The 21,160-nt window shown below is 25.9% G+C and overlaps 2 protein-coding genes across 3 annotated transcripts in view; one reads left to right on the top strand and one right to left on the bottom strand.

Moving 5' to 3' along the window:
- Positions 1–11,480, top strand: part of LOC145844263 (FRAS1-related extracellular matrix protein 2-like) — a 43,325-nt gene extending 31,845 nt beyond the window's left edge. For both annotated transcript variants that reach the window (XM_082951645.1, XM_082951644.1), the window contains 13 exons: positions 2,355–2,519; positions 3,884–4,066; positions 4,755–4,885; positions 5,053–5,205; positions 5,391–5,476; positions 5,536–5,964; positions 6,135–6,281; positions 6,340–6,439; positions 7,848–8,405; positions 8,541–8,667; positions 8,833–9,020; positions 9,861–10,007; positions 10,427–11,480. In XM_082951645.1, the coding sequence (XP_082807771.1) occupies positions 2,355–2,519; positions 3,884–4,066; positions 4,755–4,885; positions 5,053–5,205; positions 5,391–5,476; positions 5,536–5,964; positions 6,135–6,281; positions 6,340–6,439; positions 7,848–8,405; positions 8,541–8,667; positions 8,833–9,020; positions 9,861–10,007; positions 10,427–10,939 (2,927 nt within the window). In that variant the 3' untranslated portion in view covers positions 10,940–11,480. The remainder of the gene's footprint in view (positions 1–2,354; positions 2,520–3,883; positions 4,067–4,754; positions 4,886–5,052; positions 5,206–5,390; positions 5,477–5,535; positions 5,965–6,134; positions 6,282–6,339; positions 6,440–7,847; positions 8,406–8,540; positions 8,668–8,832; positions 9,021–9,860; positions 10,008–10,426) is intronic.
- A 7,098-nt stretch (positions 11,481–18,578) lies between these two features.
- On the bottom strand, positions 18,579–21,111 carry LOC145844243 (FRAS1-related extracellular matrix protein 2-like). The gene is made up of 3 exons (XM_082951619.1): positions 21,039–21,111; positions 20,052–20,198; positions 18,579–19,632 (listed from the first exon to the last, which is right to left on the bottom strand). Exons 1-3 carry the CDS (start codon positions 21,060–21,062, stop codon positions 19,120–19,122), a joined length of 684 nt encoding a protein of 227 aa, XP_082807745.1. The 5' UTR covers positions 21,063–21,111; the 3' UTR covers positions 18,579–19,119.
- Between the last annotated feature and the right edge of the window lie 49 nt (positions 21,112–21,160).

The raw sequence follows: 21,160 nt of genomic DNA, 5'->3' as shown, positions 1-21,160 counted from the left end.
GTAAGTTCAAAGTATGAATCTTAAGATTATTTTTTGGGAATGGGTCAAATATGCACGAAAAGACACATTGCACGAAGACTCTTTTGCACAAAGAATAATTTTTGCACGAGAGTAAGAAAAATGAATAAAATTGAAAAAAAAAACATAAAAAAAAAGAGATAAATTAATAAAAAAAGGAAAAAAAAAAAACTACTAAAATTTCATGATTAAAAAAAAATATTAATGAAAACCAAAAAAAAATTAACAACCGAGGGTAATAGTGATAGCAATATAAAAAATAACTAAAAAAAATAAAAAAATAAAAATAAAACAAGAAACTAAAATAAAAATAAAAAACAAACTAATAAATATCAAAAAAGAAGAAAAAAAAGTTTTTGACTGAGGTTAAGGGTTAGGGGTAACAGTGATAGTAAAGAACTTTTTTTTTAAACCGTGCAAATATGTCTTCGTTCAAAAATGTCCTTTCGTGCATATTTGAAACCTACCCAATTTTTTTAGTTAAAATTGTCCAGAATCTTATATAATAAACATCTTTTTTGCATTATATTTTGATGGCTATGTAAATGACACATTTTGATTGTAGTGATGGTTTTCTAAGAATTAGAGCAACTAGTTTTTTACTATTTAAGTTAAAAATAAAAACTTGGTCCGAAAAAATTTTGAAGTTATTAGCAATTAAAATAAAATTAATAATAAGAATAATTACCTATTACCGCTAAAATAAAAGCTTATAATACCAATGCTTTTGTTATATATTTTTTTTCAACTCAATTTCATTTTAATTTATTAAGCGGTATCCTAATAGTACAAAGTCTGTTTAATCGTTCGTATATTTTTTGTAAAGTTTTAGATATATTTTAACTAAAATTATCCTTTATAATTTTTATAAAATTTATGCGAGTTTTTGTTTTTATGTATGTAAAAAGTTTAATACTTAAGTAAAAAGGCCTTTTTAAATGCTTTTTATATCTTTTATATATATTTCTTGTTTGTAAAAATTAGCTAAAAAGAATGTTTGAGTACATCGACTGAATAAGTATTTTTTAGAGCAATTAAACTTTCAGCTTATTAATAACAATATCAAAATTTATTCAAATGTAATGTAAAAAGTTTTAATTTTTGTGTCTATTTGTAACCAACCAAAACATTTAAAATGCAAAGTTTTAGTGGTAAATAAAAATTTAGAAGTTTAGTAAAAATATTGAACTTATTTGAATGTATAAATACATTAATTAATAGTTTTGTGCACTATGTTAACAAATAACAATTTTCAGTTAAACAAACAATATAAAATTAAAATTAAAAAAAAAAAGATGTGTATAGTTACGAGTTTTCCTTGGTAAAAACTGTGTTTAATAATATTCAAATTGACACTATATTTCAAACTCGAGCTTTTTTAAAACATCGTCGGTAAAACTTATTTTTTAAACAGTATTTAAGTAAGATGACTTTTAAATTTTCAGTTTATATACTTATTAAAAAAAAAAATTAACTTGTTTAGTTGTTTATGCGTATTCAAATATGAAAATATTCAAAACAAATACTTTTTTACAAATATGCACAACTTAAAAAAAATATAATAAGCTTGAGACTAATAGAAAAACTAATGTTTAAACTATTAAATGTATAAAAAAATTTAAAAGTGAAATGCTTTATTGGGTTATCTTTAAATGTAAACAGGAACGATTTATGCTTAATTAATTTAAATACAGTGTTCTCAGTACATCATATATTTTACTAAAACTTAATTTATCAAAAGACTATTAGAGATTTTACAAGAATAGTACTATATACTAAAACTTTGAATTTAAATATATATTTTTTATAAGTGTAATTCAAAAAAATAACAAAATTTATTTCGAGTATATGTTCAACTTTTATTGGAAAGAACGTTTAGTTTATTATAGATTTATCTAACAGTCACATTTACAAACTAAAACTTTATGACACGTAAAAATAAATTAATTAAAAGCGTTTTATATAAGAACTATACTAGAGATTATATAAAGTTCAAAAGTATAGTTTAAAGCCACTTTTCATTTTGTTCGTTTTAAATTGTCTTCAACTTAAATCTTTAAATCTTTAAATGACTTAGTGTCAATCGTTTGCAAATAAAAGTAATCACTTTTTGTTAGATTTATTTTTAGTATTACTGATTACATAAAGTTTTTAAAATAAATATAAAAATTAACATTAACATAACTTTCGACTAAAACTACAGAGTAAAGAAAAGTTACAATTAAGTTTGTCGTATAAAATATTATTGCTATTGAGAATTTATAAAATTATGTACTTTATAGAAAAATTATAAAAAGTCTTTACAAATTAACAATCTCATTTGAACATTTTTTTAGGTCAGACAGAAGCAATTTGTCAGGTTAAAATTTTAGATGATAGAGTTTATGAACATGATGAATATTTTAGATTAGTACTTGGTGATCCATTAGTTGATTCCAATAAAACTGCTAAACTTGGGAAGTACAAAGAAGTTACTGTTAAAATTACTAACGAAAAAGATCGTAAGTTTTCATTTATAAACTATAAAGCTATGACAATTAAGAAGCAGTTTGGTGATCTAAATTGCATTAATTTTACAACGTCTAAAGCCTTTTATTACAGTCTTAAAGTCTACTTAAAATGTCACAAAATTGTAATAAAGTTTATATATTTTCATTAAATAATAGGCTTTAACTGAAATTTAACTAAAACTATTTATTGTCACTTTAACAAAATTGTGAAAGTTTTGATTTGTAGTTATGTAAGAAAGTAAAAACTTAAGCAAAAACTGTTTTCATGAATGTGTTTTTTATTTTTTCATTACTTCTAAATTTACTATTGCGTTTGTAAATTATAGCTGAAAAGACAGATCCTTTTAGTACTTTATAATACAATAATGTGTAAATTGAATTTGTAACTTAATTATTAACTAACGTTTTTTCTTGGCTTTTTAATTGTTATATAAACTTGTTATCTTTTATTGCTATTTTAAAATTTTTAAAAAAATTTAAGTTAAAAAAAAGCCTAAGTAATTTTCAATAATTAATCAATACTTCTGTAAGTACATTATTAAACTGAAACTATTAATAAACGTTTGAGTTTTATCTCGATAATTTTAAATCTTCTATTTAAAATTGTATTACATAACTCCTATATATAGTTTCCAGTTCACTCATACTTTATTCAGAATTTATTTTTTGTATCCCCTCATTTTACTTAACTAGTTTTATGATTCCATTACTTTGTGATTTTCTAAAGACTTTAATAGTTTTTTAGTATTAGAAGGCGAAGACTAACGGCGTCATAGATTTCATTAAATGCTTTTAATATTTTTGTCTTCAATAACGTAGTTTATTAAATATTTCTAAACATTTAGTGTTGGTTATAAAAGTATGAGTGATATATATGTTAAAAGAAGTTTATTTTACTCTAAATCGCTTATGACTTAGTCACGCATCGCCCCTGTTAGCCATCATGAACTAAAAAATCAACATTTACTATAAACAAAACACATGTAAAAGTAACGAAATTTACTTGAACATCATGATTGGCGTTGTTTAGTTGACTTTGTTTTTTCACTAAAATACTTCGTGTGAATTTATTTATACTTTCTCTAGTTTATTTTTTCTTGCAGGGAAATTTATTTTGCTTACATCGTTTATTATGTCCTTATTTCATCTTTATTATACATAACTTGTTTTTGTTCATTAGATAGTATTTTATTTTGATTAAGTTTTTTTATGAGTAAAAGTAGACAACTAATAAATCTTGAGTGTCTGCAATTATACAAAAAAGTTTTTTTAATATATTTAGGCAAACAAAAACAAGGTAAAAAAAAGAACTTTACAGAAAATTTTAAAGAAATTAAATGATAATTTTTTTGAAGGACCATTGATAAAATTTGAGAAGACTACTTACGAAGTGGTGGAGCCTAGCAGCATAGAAGGTGTTACAGTTGTTAAAATAAACATACTGCGTGTGGGCGATGTTTCTAAAACTTCAAAAGTCAGAGTTTTCACCAGAAATGGCAACGCAGAGAGTGGCAAGGATTACAATGCTTTTAGTAAAGGTTTGAGAATTTTTTTAAAACACAAACAAATCGTACTTATCTTAGTTTTATATTTGTTACATCAATAACAATTTTTGAAAAAATTATCTTGTTTTGTAATTAAACTTAAACTTTAAATTTATACTGAAATCTAATTTCTCCATTTTTAAACTTTTGTTAGGAAAAATTGTAAAGTGATTACCTAAATGTTAGTTTTTCCACAAATTTAAATAATATTTTCCAGTTTTAACAGTACCAAATATAGAAATAACTAAATGACTTAAGTACATTAAGTAAAATAAACTTCGCAAAGTAAAACATTTAGTTGATTTTGGCACCTAAGAGATTAGCACTATTTTTGAAATTTTGGCCATTTGTTGTTGTAGATCAGACTAAATATTTTGAATATTATAAAAATAGTTTAAGTTGTTAAACATAAATAATTTAACTTTAGTTATAGTACTTAACAACTTAATCAAATCGTAATTTTGTTCTAGATAATCGTCATTACGTTTTGTGTTTTTACTTAATTTCCTATACTTTAGTTCATGAAAGTTTAACAAATTACTATAATAAAATAATTTTAATGGTTTAAAATAACTATATAAAAGTTTTATATGTTTGTAACGCTTTTCAAAGGTTTTTTTTTTGATTCATGTACAGAAACAACATTTTCATAACTTTGTTATTGCAAATGCTTATAATTCAGAATTTATATTCGATGTTGGAGATACCAGTAAAAAAATGGAAATTGAAGTGCTGTATGACAATGAAAGAGAAATACGAGAATCATTTATGCTTATTATGGACCCAGATGAAAACTTGTTTGCTTCTTTAGATGTATGAGACATTAGTTATTTCTTTTTTTTTTGTTTATTTACATAATAAGAAGGAAAAACTACGCTTATTATGTTCTATAAAATTATGAAAACTGGTAAGTTTTATAAAACAAACTTATAAAATATAAAAAAATACTTAAACTAATCAAATGGAGTTTTTCCATGCAGAACAACAGAGCCATAGTCTACATAAATCAAAAAAATATTTTTGCTGACGTAACATTCCCTTCGATTCCCTCCGTAATTTCTCTGCTTGATTACGACAGAATGCCACATGCTTCAAAAGAACCCACTCCAGGATATCCGGTTGTCTGTGTTTCGGTTTGTATCGGTTTCTATGCCTTGACTGTTCTTACTAACTTTTTTTTAAATTTTTTAGTTATACTTTAAGAAAAGTTAATATTTACTATAATATTTGTCTTAAAAAAATTGACATTCAGTCCATCAAAACAGTTGTCGTAAATAAACAAAAATTATTGTTCCTAAATTTCGTTCTTTATTTCTAGCCGTGTAACCCAAAGCATTCGAACTTCAAAGAACTGGGTCCCATTTGCAAAAGCGAAGGAATAAACGACACCTTAACAACTTTTAGGTACGATTCACCTAACAATCTTTCAATTCACGTTCAATGTTTAAACTATCACAACGCAGGTGGACGGTCGCAGCTCCCACTAGTGTCGACGGGGTGACGAGCGATTTGCGCGACCTCACCGAAAACACTTTCTTCACGTCAACCACGACGATAACGCTGGACAGCATCTACTTCGGGCGAGGCAGCCGAGTGGCGTGCGTGGCTCGCGCGGTCAACAACGACGGCGAGGCCGGTCTCGAGTCAGCGTCCGAGCCCGTTGAAGTAAGCAGGGAGAAGTCGATTTGCCAGTCGAGGAATCCGGGATCGGTTGGCGCGGAGCCGTTCGCTTCGGACATCCGGTACGTTGGGAGCGGCGAGCATTCCAACTCGGTCAGGATCTCGGTTTCCATGCCGCACGTTGATGGCATGTTGCCGGTTATAAGCACTAACGCGCTCGGTAACTTCGAAAGTACGCTGAGCAAGGACGTTATGAGAATCGCAAATCACAGGTGAATAAAATCAGATTGAGAGTATAACAGATTTTAAACTGTTAGTACTATTTTGATATATTATATGTATAGTAAGTATAAAAACAAAACTTTATTCGTTTTCTTACTAATAAAGTAACACACTTTATAGTACGCATACTTTTTATTTTTACTTCTGAAAATTTTGCAAGATGCTCAAACATAATCAACTTTGATGAATTGAAAACTGCTAATGGCTTCTTAACAAAGGACATTCGCCATGCAAACACAGCAGATGAAACTTACAGCCACCAGTATGACGAGAAAGTCCGAGGGAAAAAAGCTTTACAGTTTTACAAGTTGGTTACTTTATTTTATTTTTTATCTAACAACTGTTACAATGTTCAAACAATGTAGGAACTTGAAACACGATTCGTGCATGTGGAACTTCGAGGCTTACTACGATTTGACGGAGCTTGTGCAAAAATGTGGCGCACAAACAGCAAACGAAGGACAGGTGTTTTACTTTTGTTAACTTTTACAAAAACTACCATTTTTAGCGTAAGGTTTTATGTATAAAGATTTAAAAGCAGTAGAGTAAGAATTAAGAAAGTGAGTCAATTAATAACATAGAAAGTTTAATAAAAAAGGAAGAACAATTTTAGGTTCGGATCATATTCTAAAGTTGTAATTATACATACAGCTTAATATTAAAACAATAACGGTTTAGGATTTTAACATGCCAAAAGTATCTTTTGTCAAGCTTTTATTAGCTTAAGAAGATACAAAAGTTAATTTATACTTATTATTCAAAGTTTTTTTTCAGTCATAAAATATGTCATTAAAATTTTATATGCATAAAACAACAGTTTTTTTTTACTTAATTTTCATTTATAATATGTATGTATATTGTTCAAAAGTTAGGAGTAAACGGTTTGAAATCAGTTTGAAAACTTTTCAAAAGTATAATATGAGCTTTTTTATTTCAAGAAAAAAAAAACAAAGATACAACATTAAAAAATAATAATTTTATAAATAGTTACATTACTAGACAAAAAATTGTCGTAGAAATAACTAAAATTTTATTTTCTTATATGGAAGATACAAAAAAAAATTCATTTATACCTGTTATAATTACTGTTAAAATGGAACTTTTAAAATTTAAACACCCTGTAAATTTGTTATTTTAATTATTTATAAGTTTTTTTTTTTAATTGCTAAACTAATGTAGTTTTATACAATATCACAACTTTTGTTTTAGCAGTTATACTTACTTTTTAAATAAAAAGGGTGAAAATAATCTTTTAACGTATAATTGATAATATTTAGTTGAGATTTTTTTTTTGTATAGTTTATACAGCTAATGATATATTATCGTTTGCAAGCTCCACTATAAAAAACAAAAACTTTTATTTTGTTGTTCCTTTGAATTTTCTAATTATTCAATTATATAATAGTATTTTTTATTTACACAGTTGAAACAGTATATAACGTCATTGTTTTTTATTATTGATTTAGTAACAAAAATAAATTGTTTTTTATCCTTTTTTATGTTTTAGAAAACATTAATTAATTGATTATTACAGTATTATAATAATAAAGCTTTACTACAACTAACTTATTTTATTTAGCGACTCATTACTAATGGTTTTTCAAGCCTAAATAGATTTTAAATAACAAAAAAGGAAAGATATAAACATTTCCTAAAAAAAAAGAATTGATTTCTACTACAGTCTTGTATCAATAACGCAATTAAATTTGCTAATAATTCTCATATATTTAAATAAATAAACTTCTTATAAGTTTCTTAAAGTAACACTTCTGAATACAAACATATTTAAATTTGTTTAAACCTAAAACTATAAGTTTTATTATCGGTATAAAATGTTAGTATAAGTCTCAAACTTTAGTTATTTGTATCACAGGTTCAAGACTTGGTTCAGTCTTACATTTCACTTCGCCTTCCCCTTTACGTTTCTTACGTCTACCACTCTTCTGTTGGTAGCGGGTGGCAGCACTACGACCTGCAAACCCAGCTTCGGATGTCTTTCGTGTACGACACCGGCATCATGTGGGATCAAGGCATTGAAACATCCCCGGATGCGGAACTCAAAGGACTCTTGTACCTTACCAGCATGAAAATTCGCGACGACGGCCGCTTGGTGGTCAGTTTCCGAACAGAAGCCAAGTTCAGAGGATTGTTTGTCAAGGATCATCAGGAAAGCGATTTTGTTGCCACGGTGGTTAGCCCCTCCCACCCGCAACTTCAACTGACTCTGACTCTTGAAGAAAGCGAACAAAGCTACAACGACCCTCGACAAAAATGGTCGTTTGTGTCAGACTACGCAGTTAAGGACTACTCTGGAGTCTATACCGTGAAACTAGTACCTTGCACAGCATCTGCAGGAACAAAAAAACTATCTACCTCTTTTTGCAGCCCGAGAGATCTCCTCAGTTTCGATATAAACATAAGATTTCAACAAGTGAGTAATTAAAATTGAAAGCTGTTTTTTTTACTTTCGAATATCATAAATAAGTTTTTTGTAAGATTTTAAAATAGACTTTAAAAAAAAAAAAAAGAAAAGTACATACTATTTTTTAAAATAAGTATTAAACAGGTTAGCGATCCAGTCTCAGCAAAGTTTAGCTTGAACACGAATTTTTATCTTTTGAGCAAAAAATCATTATATTTATCTGATGGTTCTACTAGTTTTGATAAAGATGGTGATACTGCTTTTATTAAAGGTAATCGTCAATTTTTTATTTTCTATCAATGTGAGCTAAATTTCTCTAAAATTTAAGCTTAAAAAAGTTAAGTTTTTGAAAACAAAATTCTTTAGTTTGTGTTTATCAACTTAAATTGATTATATTGCTTACTGTTTTTAAAATCATAGATTTATGATTTTATAGGAGCCGAAATATTTGGTAGAGTTGTAGTTGACCCAGTTCATAAGATCGGCAACTCATTTGGTGTCAGCATCGAAAAAGTGTTTGTTTGTAGCGGAAATGGAGGGTATATTCCGAAGTTTGATCCAGAAAATGACGAATTTGGGTGCATAGCTAAAACCCAGACAATGGAACATCACTACAAAATTATTGTGAGTTTCTTTTGGTTACTTTATTAAGGTTTTTGCAAATCCTTTTCTTTGTTGAAATATAATACTATTTTTTATACTTTTTTTCACCTAAATCAAGTAATCATTATTTCTTATGATTACATGCTAAAATACTATAAAGTTGCTTACTTTTCATTTCATAAGTCTATTCTTTTCAAACTGATTTAGAAATAATATTAAAAAGACTTTAGATTTTTTAATAGTGCTTACTTTTTTAGATTAAACCGAATTTTCAAAAACTTAGACAAACCATAAATTATAGCTTTTCTAAATAAATAATAATTTCTGGTTATTTTCCGACGAAAATACATTTAACTAATTCTTTAAATTGGAGTTATGTTAAACTGTTAAACTTAGGCTATACTTGTAGTTCTAAGTATTATATACCGATTAAACACTTTAATAAACTTAGTTTTCTAATTCATAATAAATTTTCTTAAAATAATAAGTAAACATTGTTCTTATGTTTTAATTTAAAATAAACTAGTCTTCATTACAAATAAAGTAAGAGTTTTACTGCCAAGTGATCTGATAGTTATTTAAACTTCTACTCTACATACTTTAGTTACTTAATTAAAGTGCTTACTTAAAACAAGCTTCCCAACATTTTAAAACATTTAAGGTTACTATAAATAAGGCATAAGGTTATATTATTACATAATAACATTGAATACTCCTTTAATTTAAAAATATACGCTCTAACCAAAAAACAAACACAAGCATCATCACTAACTTATAACTAGAAACGTTTTGAAATACCTAATTAATTATGAAACACTAACAAAATTAATATTTCGGTAGTACTTAATAATATTTTTCAAGGACAAAGAGCAACCAGACTCGCAAGACTTGTATGCTGAACGTGTACCGTTTAAAGCGAAGCTGGCAGTTGACGATTCAGAAGCCTCTCAGTTGAAAAAACGATCTGATACAGACGGTTTCAGAATGAGTTCTAATCCTCTGTTTACTGTAAGTCAAACTAGAAAAATGTTAAAAATATTTTTTAAATCAAAAAATAAGTTATTTAGTCCTCAGAAAGTAGTTTAAAAAAAATTGAGTGTTTAACTGAATGAATTAAATTTTAATAAAAAACTAAAAACACTCTGAGTAAAAAATATAGTTTTAAGTATAACTTATAGTATACAAAAACATAGTATAAAAATATAATACTTATATTTTGATATAATAGTAATAAATAATAATAAAATATAATACTTATTTAGTACTTTTAGTATAAAAAGTATAGTTTTTAATAAAACATCATAGTGAATGAAAAAAGTTTTTATCCTTCTTTCACTCTTTTTTTACATTATTTTACTTACAAGTCTATATTTTTATATTTAAATCTGCTAAAGAAAAGTTTCACAAAAGAGAACTAAAATTCACAGGTGACAGCTGGGAGCGAGTGGTACTTACACATCATTTACACCATCAAAACGCACAACAAGCGAATTAAACGGCACAACATTGAAAGATCGAACGACATTTTACGCCAGAAAAGGTCGATAGGCAAGTATATAGAAAGTAAAATTGGAAAAAAACACAACCGAGGGACTCAAATGATGCACATAAGATTGGACAGAAGTTCCGAAAAGCCAAAAGAAAATTCGCCCATCAACAAAAGCAGTGTTCAAAAAGAAACAAAGAATGTGAAAAACGCAAGCAGTACTACGTGGGTGTTGATTGTAGTTGGAGTTCTTGTTGCAATCTTAGTCGCTGTTGTTGTTAGTATTTACAGCAGAAAGTTGCTTCTGAAAGCAAATCATACAAAAGCAAATGTAGCTTACAAGTCAGCAATTGTACGAAAAAAATCAACTGATGATAATAAAAAAGTGCAAAGAAAAGTCAATGCTGGCAAGATGCAGACAGTTTACACGAGTGTTGAAGGTTCAGAGGTTTGATGCACAAATTTACCAACATCGAATAAAAGAAACAGTAAAAATAGTTACAGTTTTTAAATAACAATTATTTTTAGCATAAATTTTTATCGACTGTACTACTGAACATAGTGCCTTTTATGGTATTAAAATAGCTATAGAACATTTTTCTCACTAGCTTTATTTTGAGTGGTTAGCGATCTTAGAAACTTTTACATTATAAGTTATTAAGAAAATATAAAAAAGAGTTGTTTTATTTTCTATTTAGAAGTCAAGTTATGTTGCTAAAACAGCTAAAGTTACGAAGTTTTTAAGTTCTTACTGCTAGTCGATAATGCAACAACTTTTTAGTTTACTTATTTTTTCAAAACCAATCCTTAAGTATCTTTTTCTAATCCTTTGTAAACATGCATAAAATTATAATTAAGTACCTACTGCATTAATTTTTTTGAAATAAAACTGAATTGTTTTGAGTACTTACTTGTTTACTTGTATAAATAGAAGTTAAATTAAATTTTTATTCCTAATATTCTTTACTAGTTTTACAGTAGTAGTTTAAACTATTTTATTCTTTAATTTTTACTTATAACTTTTTACTGTTTATGTAAAAGTTATAAAGTAATATTTTATAACTTTTGTATTATGTTTTTGAAACTTACTATCGTTTCTAACTCTTCTGTTTGCAATTTAAACGTTTTTTACTTTTACATTTCTACCTTCCATGTTTCTAACTCGGTACGTTTTTCTAACTTTTACATTTCTACCTTGAACGTTTTTGACTTTTACCTTTAAATAATTTTTTTACAATAAACTACAGAAAAACGAAACTATTTTTAATGCTTTGTATGTCATTATTTTTTATAAGTTAAACCGTCGCTTTTACAACTGTTAACAAAAAACGTGTTTGTAGTGTAGTGTTACTTATTTTAAAAAAATATAAACACATCATTTTAATCATCAAAAATTTAAATGTTCAATTTAAACAAAAATAACAAGTAAGACGACGATTTTGTAATAGGTAATGTTCTAAAAGATGAAATACATTTTTAAAAACGCGATTAAAGTTATAAGTTTAAAAAAGTTAACTTGTTTTTAAAAGTCACTGTAAATATTTAGAAATATTACATTATAGTAATAATTAAAAAAGTTTAAAAATATTGAAACATACCGAGTTATAAAGAAATGTGAATAGAATTAAAAGAGTAGAAAAATAATAAATTAACCGTTTATCATATAAACGTACAACTATACTTACCGTATTTCAAATCTTGTGTATTAAAAATAAAAACTGTATAAATTTTTATTCTATTGTTTTAGTTTCTTATACGAACATCGTCATTCGTCCTTTTTTTACTAGTTTGGTGAAAGTTTTAAGAGCTGGTAAGTTTAAGAAAGTTTTTTTAATAACAGTTCTCATTTGATATTCAATTTACATTTAGCTACGAAGTTGTTTTCTGTATTTAGTTCACTGTTCTTGAGATACGGTTTGTTTTATAGGGGTAAAAACATGAATTATTAATCGATTATTAATAGAACTCATAGATAGATGTATTCATTATAAAAAATATGATAACATTTTAAGAAGAAACCTTAAATTAATAAAATATTAAACGTTGAGTTTGGTGTCTTTAAATATGATTTTAATAACATAAATTTCTAGTTAGATTAAAGTGTAACATAACTATTCAACTAATCCTAAAAAAAAACTATTAAGTCATGTATGTCCTTTAACGTCAGACCTGGAGAAGACGTTAAAAAGTACTCGTGGTGTGCGACTCCATTGCCAAAAGGTTCTTCATGCACCAGATCCTAAGACCAATAATTTTGAGCTTCTTTTTTGTTGTTCAATAAATTATAACAATGTTACTAAAATTTATATTTTAAGCATGGACAAAAACATCTAGCTTAATGTGATTTTAAATTAAGGACTCAAATACCTAATGACTTAAACACGAAAGCCTCTTGAAAGGTTTTAGAAAGAACTAAGGTTCGTTTTAATAAACAACAATCAAATAAAGGTGTTATAAATATTTTCAAGAAAATATTATTTTTATATGAATTATGAGAATACTTATTAATATATTATCTTGGAGACAAGTCATTATTGTTTACATTTTTAAAATAAATAATTAATAATTGGTTTAGATGACATTGGTTTAGTTTTGATTGTAGCAATTATATATTTTATGCTTATTGTATTTTAGTTTTTTACTACACAATTTTATCTAAAAATTAATTTAATACTCTTTTTTTTGCATTTTAAATTATAACTAAGTTTAATATAGTAAGCAGATACAATATATCTTCTCCTAAAAAAATACTTCTGTTGATTATGTAAAGTTATTAATGAGCTAATATTTTTGTTGTGGTTGTTTTCTGAAGTTTAAGTTTTTTCGTGATAAATTTTTTTTTGTATAAATCAATACCGTTTAAGTAAGTTGATTTTCAAATATTTTATTCTACGATATCAAGTTATAGTTAAATATATAGGAATAGACAATTTTTTTTGTTGTATATATATTTTTTTAATTACAAAGATTGAAAAAGAAACCTATGTATTTTTTAAGGTTTCGATTGATCAAAAGTTCTTCTATTATGTATTATAAATGAAAAAAAAAATATAAGTTTATACACAGTATATTAATAAATATGTTTTAAAAAAACTGCCAAAAACATCAAATATTTTTATGAAGTACAGAATGTTTTAATAACTGCTTATCAATTTTCTAAAATTTAAAACTTATTTACAACTTTTTTTGTTTTAATGCAATTAATGTTAAATAAAACAAATTTATGACATAGAATAAAAACAAAAGTAAGTAAATTTTTTGAAAGTCTAAAGTTTTTGTTCTTTTATATCTTACACTGGCTATGCAGATATTCTTTTAAACAATCTTAAAAAACTTATATAGTTGTAATGACGCTTTGTAAAAATTTTTGTCTACTATAAATCTATTACTTAGTTCTAAAAATAAATTAAAATAAAGGTTAAAGTCTACAGAGCCTAAAACCTGAGCTTTCTAATGCCGTGAGACAAGCTTAAGTTAACAAAGGTTTTATCATAGCAATTCGATCATCAGACCACAAACCCTAGGTAGAAAGTTTTCGGTTGCGGCTCACTGACATAATAGTTTTAATAAAAACGAAACCCGGTTCTCAGCCTACCGAAAGCTTGTGGTCTGATGATCGAATTGATATGGTAAAATTTTTATTAACTTAATACTAACAAGTAAAATATAACTTATTTTTAAATCCATTTTTTACCTTTATCCTTATCTAGATGAAAATACATAAACCTTATTACGCTCTGTCGTTACATTTTTTAGAGTCAAATTTGTTTACTTATTTTATTTACTGTAAAGGCTTTAGTTATCAAATAAATATTTTAAATCATTTAAGATTTCCATTATATATATATATATATAAAAGTTTATTTCAAGATGTAAAACTCAAAGGACTCGAGTTTCGTGCCTATGCACTCATCAGCTTCAAAACAAGTTTAAAATAAAGCACAAAACAAAAAACGTAAATGATAATTATATATATATATGTATTATATATATATAATTATATATAAAATAAGGTTAATGTTTAAACGTAAACACTTTCAACTGAGCCCACTTGAAGGGCTTTTAAATAATTTATTCAAATGGCGATTTTAAAAATTCTGGAACATATGTTTCACAAAGCTTTAATTTTTCATAAAGCTTTGATCATCAGCCAGTTAAATTCAAAATACAAAGCACTGTACTAAACAAAGATACAAAAGTTATGCAAAAAAACAAAAAACAGTATTACGTAATATTGTACATTACAAATATTCAGTACAAAAATCGATCTACCTTCTAACTAATTAAACAACTAAAATTCACGAAAACAACAGTTAATTGACTATAAAATGCTTCAAAATTTGTTGTGTTTTAAAAGAAGCTTTTTTATATGTCGACAAGACGATATAAATTCGCTTCGCTTATTTAAACAACCTTCCCTTTTTAACGCATACATAACGGCTGTTGATTCTTTTAAGCACAGCCTACAAACAGGGTTGTTACCTGTACCAGGGTGTATACGAAAATGAAACTGAGCTTTCGAAGTATGTTTGCGGCCTTAAGCGCAAAAACATTGATTTTAAATTAACTTGGGAGGTGATAAAAAGAGCACAGCCAATAGCAAATAGTAACAACCCTGTTTGTAGGCTGTGCTTAAAAGAATCAACAGCCGTTATGTATGCGTTAAAAAGGGAAGGTTGTTTAAATAAGCGAAGCGAATTTATATCGTCTTGTCGACATATAAAAAAGCTTCTTTTAAAACACAACAAATTTTGAAGCATTTTATAGTCAATTAACTGTTGTTTTCGTGAATTTTAGTTGTTTAATTAGTTAGAAGGTAGATCGATTTTTGTACTGAATATTTGTAATGTACAATATTACGTCATACTGTTTTTTGTTTTTTTGCATAACTTTTGTATCTTTGTTTAGTACAGTGCTTTGTATTTTGAATTTAACTGGCTGATGATCAAAGCTTTATGAAAAATTAAAGCTTTGTGAAACATATGTTCCAGAATTTTTAAAATCGCCATTTGAATAAATTATTTAAAAGCCCTTCAAGTGGGCTCAGTTGAAAGTGTTTACGTTTAAACATTAACCTTATTTTATATATAATTATATATATATAATACATATATATATATAATTATCATTTACGTTTTTTGTTTTGTGCTTTATTTTAAACTTGTTTTGAAGCTGATGAGTGCATAGGCACGAAACTCGAGTCCTTTGAGTTTTACATCTTGAAATAAACTTTTATATATATATATATATAATGGAAATCTTAAATGATTTAAAATATTTATTTGATAACTAAAGCCTTTACAGTAAATAAAATAAGTAAACAAATTTGACTCTAAAAAATGTAACGACAGAGCGTAATAAGGTTTATGTATTTTCATCTAGATAAGGATAAAGGTAAAAAATGGATTTAAAAATAAGTTATATTTTACTTGTTAGTATTAAGTTAATAAAAATTTTACCATATCAATTCGATCATCAGACCACAAGCTTTCGGTAGGCTGAGAACCGGGTTTCGTTTTTATTAAAACTATTATGTCAGTGAGCCGCAACCGAAAACTTTCTACCTAGGGTTTGTGGTCTGATGATCGAATTGCTATGATAAAACCTTTGTTAACTTAAGCTTGTCTCACGGCATTAGAAAGCTCAGGTTTTAGGCTCTGTAGACTTTAACCTTTATTTTAATTTATTTTTAGAACTAAGTAATAGATTTATAGTAGACAAAAATTTTTACAAAGCGTCATTACAACTATATAAGTTTTTTAAGATTGTTTAAAAGAATATCTGCATAGCCAGTGTAAGATATAAAAGAACAAAAACTTTAGACTTTCAAAAAATTTACTTACTTTTGTTTTTATTCTATGTCATAAATTTGTTTTATTTAACATTAATTGCATTAAAACAAAAAAAGTTGTAAATAAGTTTTAAATTTTAGAAAATTGATAAGCAGTTATTAAAACATTCTGTACTTCATAAAAATATTTGATGTTTTTGGCAGTTTTTTTAAAACATATTTATTAATATACTGTGTATAAACTTATATTTTTTTTTTCATTTATAATACATAATAGAAGAACTTTTGATCAATCGAAACCTTAAAAAATACATAGGTTTCTTTTTCAATCTTTGTAATTAAAAAAATATATATACAACAAAAAAAATTGTCTATTCCTATATATTTAACTATAACTTGATATCGTAGAATAAAATATTTGAAAATCAACTTACTTAAACGGTATTGATTTATACAAAAAAAAATTTATCACGAAAAAACTTAAACTTCAGAAAACAACCACAACAAAAATATTAGCTCATTAATAACTTTACATAATCAACAGAAGTATTTTTTTAGGAGAAGATATATTGTATCTGCTTACTATATTAAACTTAGTTATAATTTAAAATGCAAAAAAAAGAGTATTAAATTAATTTTTAGATAAAATTGTGTAGTAAAAAACTAAAATACAATAAGCATAAAATATATAATTGCTACAATCAAAACTAAACCAATGTCATCTAAACCAATTATTAATTATTTATTTTAAAAATGTAAACAATAATGACTTGTCTCCAAGATAATATATTAATAAGTATTCTCATAATTCATATAAAAATAATATTTTCTTGAAAATATTTATAACACCTTTATTTGATTGTTGTTTATTAAAACGAACCTTAGTTCTTTCTAAAACCTTTCAAGAGGCTTTCGTGTTTAAGTCATTAGGTATTTGAGTCCTTAATTTAAAATCACATTAAGCTAGATGTTTTTGTCCATGCTTAAAATATAAATTTTAGTAACATTGTTATAATTTATTGAACAACAAAAAAGAAGCTCAAAATTATTGGTCTTAGGATCTGGTGCATGAAGAACCTTTTGGCAATGGAGTCGCACACCACGAGTACTTTTTAACGTCTTCTCCAGGTCTGACGTTAAAGGACATACATGACTTAATAGTTTTTTTTTAGGATTAGTTGAATAGTTATGTTACACTTTAATCTAACTAGAAATTTATGTTATTAAAATCATATTTAAAGACACCAAACTCAACGTTTAATATTTTATTAATTTAAGGTTTCTTCTTAAAATGTTATCATATTTTTTATAATGAATACATCTATCTATGAGTTCTATTAATAATCGATTAATAATTCATGTTTTTACCCCTATAAAACAAACCGTATCTCAAGAACAGTGAACTAAATACAGAAAACAACTTCGTAGCTAAATGTAAATTGAATATCAAATGAGAACTGTTATTAAAAAAACTTTCTTAAACTTACCAGCTCTTAAAACTTTCACCAAACTAGTAAAAAAAGGACGAATGACGATGTTCGTATAAGAAACTAAAACAATAGAATAAAAATTTATACAGTTTTTATTTTTAATACACAAGATTTGAAATACGGTAAGTATAGTTGTACGTTTATATGATAAACGGTTAATTTATTATTTTTCTACTCTTTTAATTCTATTCACATTTCTTTATAACTCGGTATGTTTCAATATTTTTAAACTTTTTTAATTATTACTATAATGTAATATTTCTAAATATTTACAGTGACTTTTAAAAACAAGTTAACTTTTTTAAACTTATAACTTTAATCGCGTTTTTAAAAATGTATTTCATCTTTTAGAACATTACCTATTACAAAATCGTCGTCTTACTTGTTATTTTTGTTTAAATTGAACATTTAAATTTTTGATGATTAAAATGATGTGTTTATATTTTTTTAAAATAAGTAACACTACACTACAAACACGTTTTTTGTTAACAGTTGTAAAAGCGACGGTTTAACTTATAAAAAATAATGACATACAAAGCATTAAAAATAGTTTCGTTTTTCTGTAGTTTATTGTAAAAAAATTATTTAAAGGTAAAAGTCAAAAACGTTCAAGGTAGAAATGTAAAAGTTAGAAAAACGTACCGAGTTAGAAACATGGAAGGTAGAAATGTAAAAGTAAAAAACGTTTAAATTGCAAACAGAAGAGTTAGAAACGATAGTAAGTTTCAAAAACATAATACAAAAGTTATAAAATATTACTTTATAACTTTTACATAAACAGTAAAAAGTTATAAGTAAAAATTAAAGAATAAAATAGTTTAAACTACTACTGTAAAACTAGTAAAGAATATTAGGAATAAAAATTTAATTTAACTTCTATTTATACAAGTAAACAAGTAAGTACTCAAAACAATTCAGTTTTATTTCAAAAAAATTAATGCAGTAGGTACTTAATTATAATTTTATGCATGTTTACAAAGGATTAGAAAAAGATACTTAAGGATTGGTTTTGAAAAAATAAGTAAACTAAAAAGTTGTTGCATTATCGACTAGCAGTAAGAACTTAAAAACTTCGTAACTTTAGCTGTTTTAGCAACATAACTTGACTTCTAAATAGAAAATAAAACAACTCTTTTTTATATTTTCTTAATAACTTATAATGTAAAAGTTTCTAAGATCGCTAACCACTCAAAATAAAGCTAGTGAGAAAAATGTTCTATAGCTATTTTAATACCATAAAAGGCACTATGTTCAGTAGTACAGTCGATAAAAATTTATGCTAAAAATAATTGTTATTTAAAAACTGTAACTATTTTTACTGTTTCTTTTATTCGATGTTGGTAAATTTGTGCATCAAACCTCTGAACCTTCAACACTCGTGTAAACTGTCTGCATCTTGCCAGCATTGACTTTTCTTTGCACTTTTTTATTATCATCAGTTGATTTTTTTCGTACAATTGCTGACTTGTAAGCTACATTTGCTTTTGTATGATTTGCTTTCAGAAGCAACTTTCTGCTGTAAATACTAACAACAACAGCGACTAAGATTGCAACAAGAACTCCAACTACAATCAACACCCACGTAGTACTGCTTGCGTTTTTCACATTCTTTGTTTCTTTTTGAACACTGCTTTTGTTGATGGGCGAATTTTCTTTTGGCTTTTCGGAACTTCTGTCCAATCTTATGTGCATCATTTGAGTCCCTCGGTTGTGTTTTTTTCCAATTTTACTTTCTATATACTTGCCTATCGACCTTTTCTGGCGTAAAATGTCGTTCGATCTTTCAATGTTGTGCCGTTTAATTCGCTTGTTGTGCGTTTTGATGGTGTAAATGATGTGTAAGTACCACTCGCTCCCAGCTGTCACCTGTGAATTTTAGTTCTCTTTTGTGAAACTTTTCTTTAGCAGATTTAAATATAAAAATATAGACTTGTAAGTAAAATAATGTAAAAAAAGAGTGAAAGAAGGATAAAAACTTTTTTCATTCACTATGATGTTTTATTAAAAACTATACTTTTTATACTAAAAGTACTAAATAAGTATTATATTTTATTATTATTTATTACTATTATATCAAAATATAAGTATTATATTTTTATACTATGTTTTTGTATACTATAAGTTATACTTAAAACTATATTTTTTACTCAGAGTGTTTTTAGTTTTTTATTAAAATTTAATTCATTCAGTTAAACACTCAATTTTTTTTAAACTACTTTCTGAGGACTAAATAACTTATTTTTTGATTTAAAAAATATTTTTAACATTTTTCTAGTTTGACTTACAGTAAACAGAGGATTAGAACTCATTCTGAAACCGTCTGTATCAGATCGTTTTTTCAACTGAGAGGCTTCTGAATCGTCAACTGCCAGCTTCGCTTTAAACGGTACACGTTCAGCATACAAGTCTTGCGAGTCTGGTTGCTCTTTGTCCTTGAAAAATATTATTAAGTACTACCGAAATATTAATTTTGTTAGTGTTTCATAATTAATTAGGTATTTCAAAACGTTTCTAGTTATAAGTTAGTGATGATGCTTGTGTTTGTTTTTTGGTTAGAGCGTATATTTTTAAATTAAAGGAGTATTCAATGTTATTATGTAATAATATAACCTTATGCCTTATTTATAGTAACCTTAAATGTTTTAAAATGTTGGGAAGCTTGTTTTAAGTAAGCACTTTAATTAAGTAACTAAAGTATGTAGAGTAGAAGTTTAAATAACTATCAGATCACTTGGCAGTAAAACTCTTACTTTATTTGTAATGAAGACTAGTTTATTTTAAATTAAAACATAAGAACAATGTTTACTTATTATTTTAAGAAAATTTATTATGAATTAGAAAACTAAGTTTATTAAAGTGTTTAATCGGTATATAATACTTAGAACTACAAGTATAGCCTAAGTTTAACAGTTTAACATAACTCCAATTTAAAGAATTAGTTAAATGTATTTTCGTCGGAAAATAACCAGAAATTATTATTTATTTAGAAAAGCTATAATTTATGGTTTGTCTAAGTTTTTGAAAATTCGGTTTAATCTAAAAAAGTAAGCACTATTAAAAAATCTAAAGTCTTTTTAATATTATTTCTAAATCAGTTTGAAAAGAATAGACTTATGAAATGAAAAGTAAGCAACTTTATAGTATTTTAGCATGTAATCATAAGAAATAATGATTACTTGATTTAGGTGAAAAAAAGTATAAAAAATAGTATTATATTTCAACAAAGAAAAGGATTTGCAAAAACCTTAATAAAGTAACCAAAAGAAACTCACAATAATTTTGTAGTGATGTTCCATTGTCTGGGTTTTAGCTATGCACCCAAATTCGTCATTTTCTGTATCAAACTTCGGAATATACCCTCCATTTCCGCTACAAACAAACACTTTTTCGATGC

Source organism: Thalia democratica, chromosome 9 (assembly GCF_965202585.1).
Source record: "Thalia democratica chromosome 9, ktThaDemo2.hap1.1, whole genome shotgun sequence".
Classification (NCBI taxonomy): Eukaryota; Metazoa; Chordata; class Thaliacea; order Salpida; family Salpidae; genus Thalia; species Thalia democratica.
Note: the sequence above shows the minus strand (reverse complement) of the source record. Positions and strands in the feature narration are given on the sequence as shown.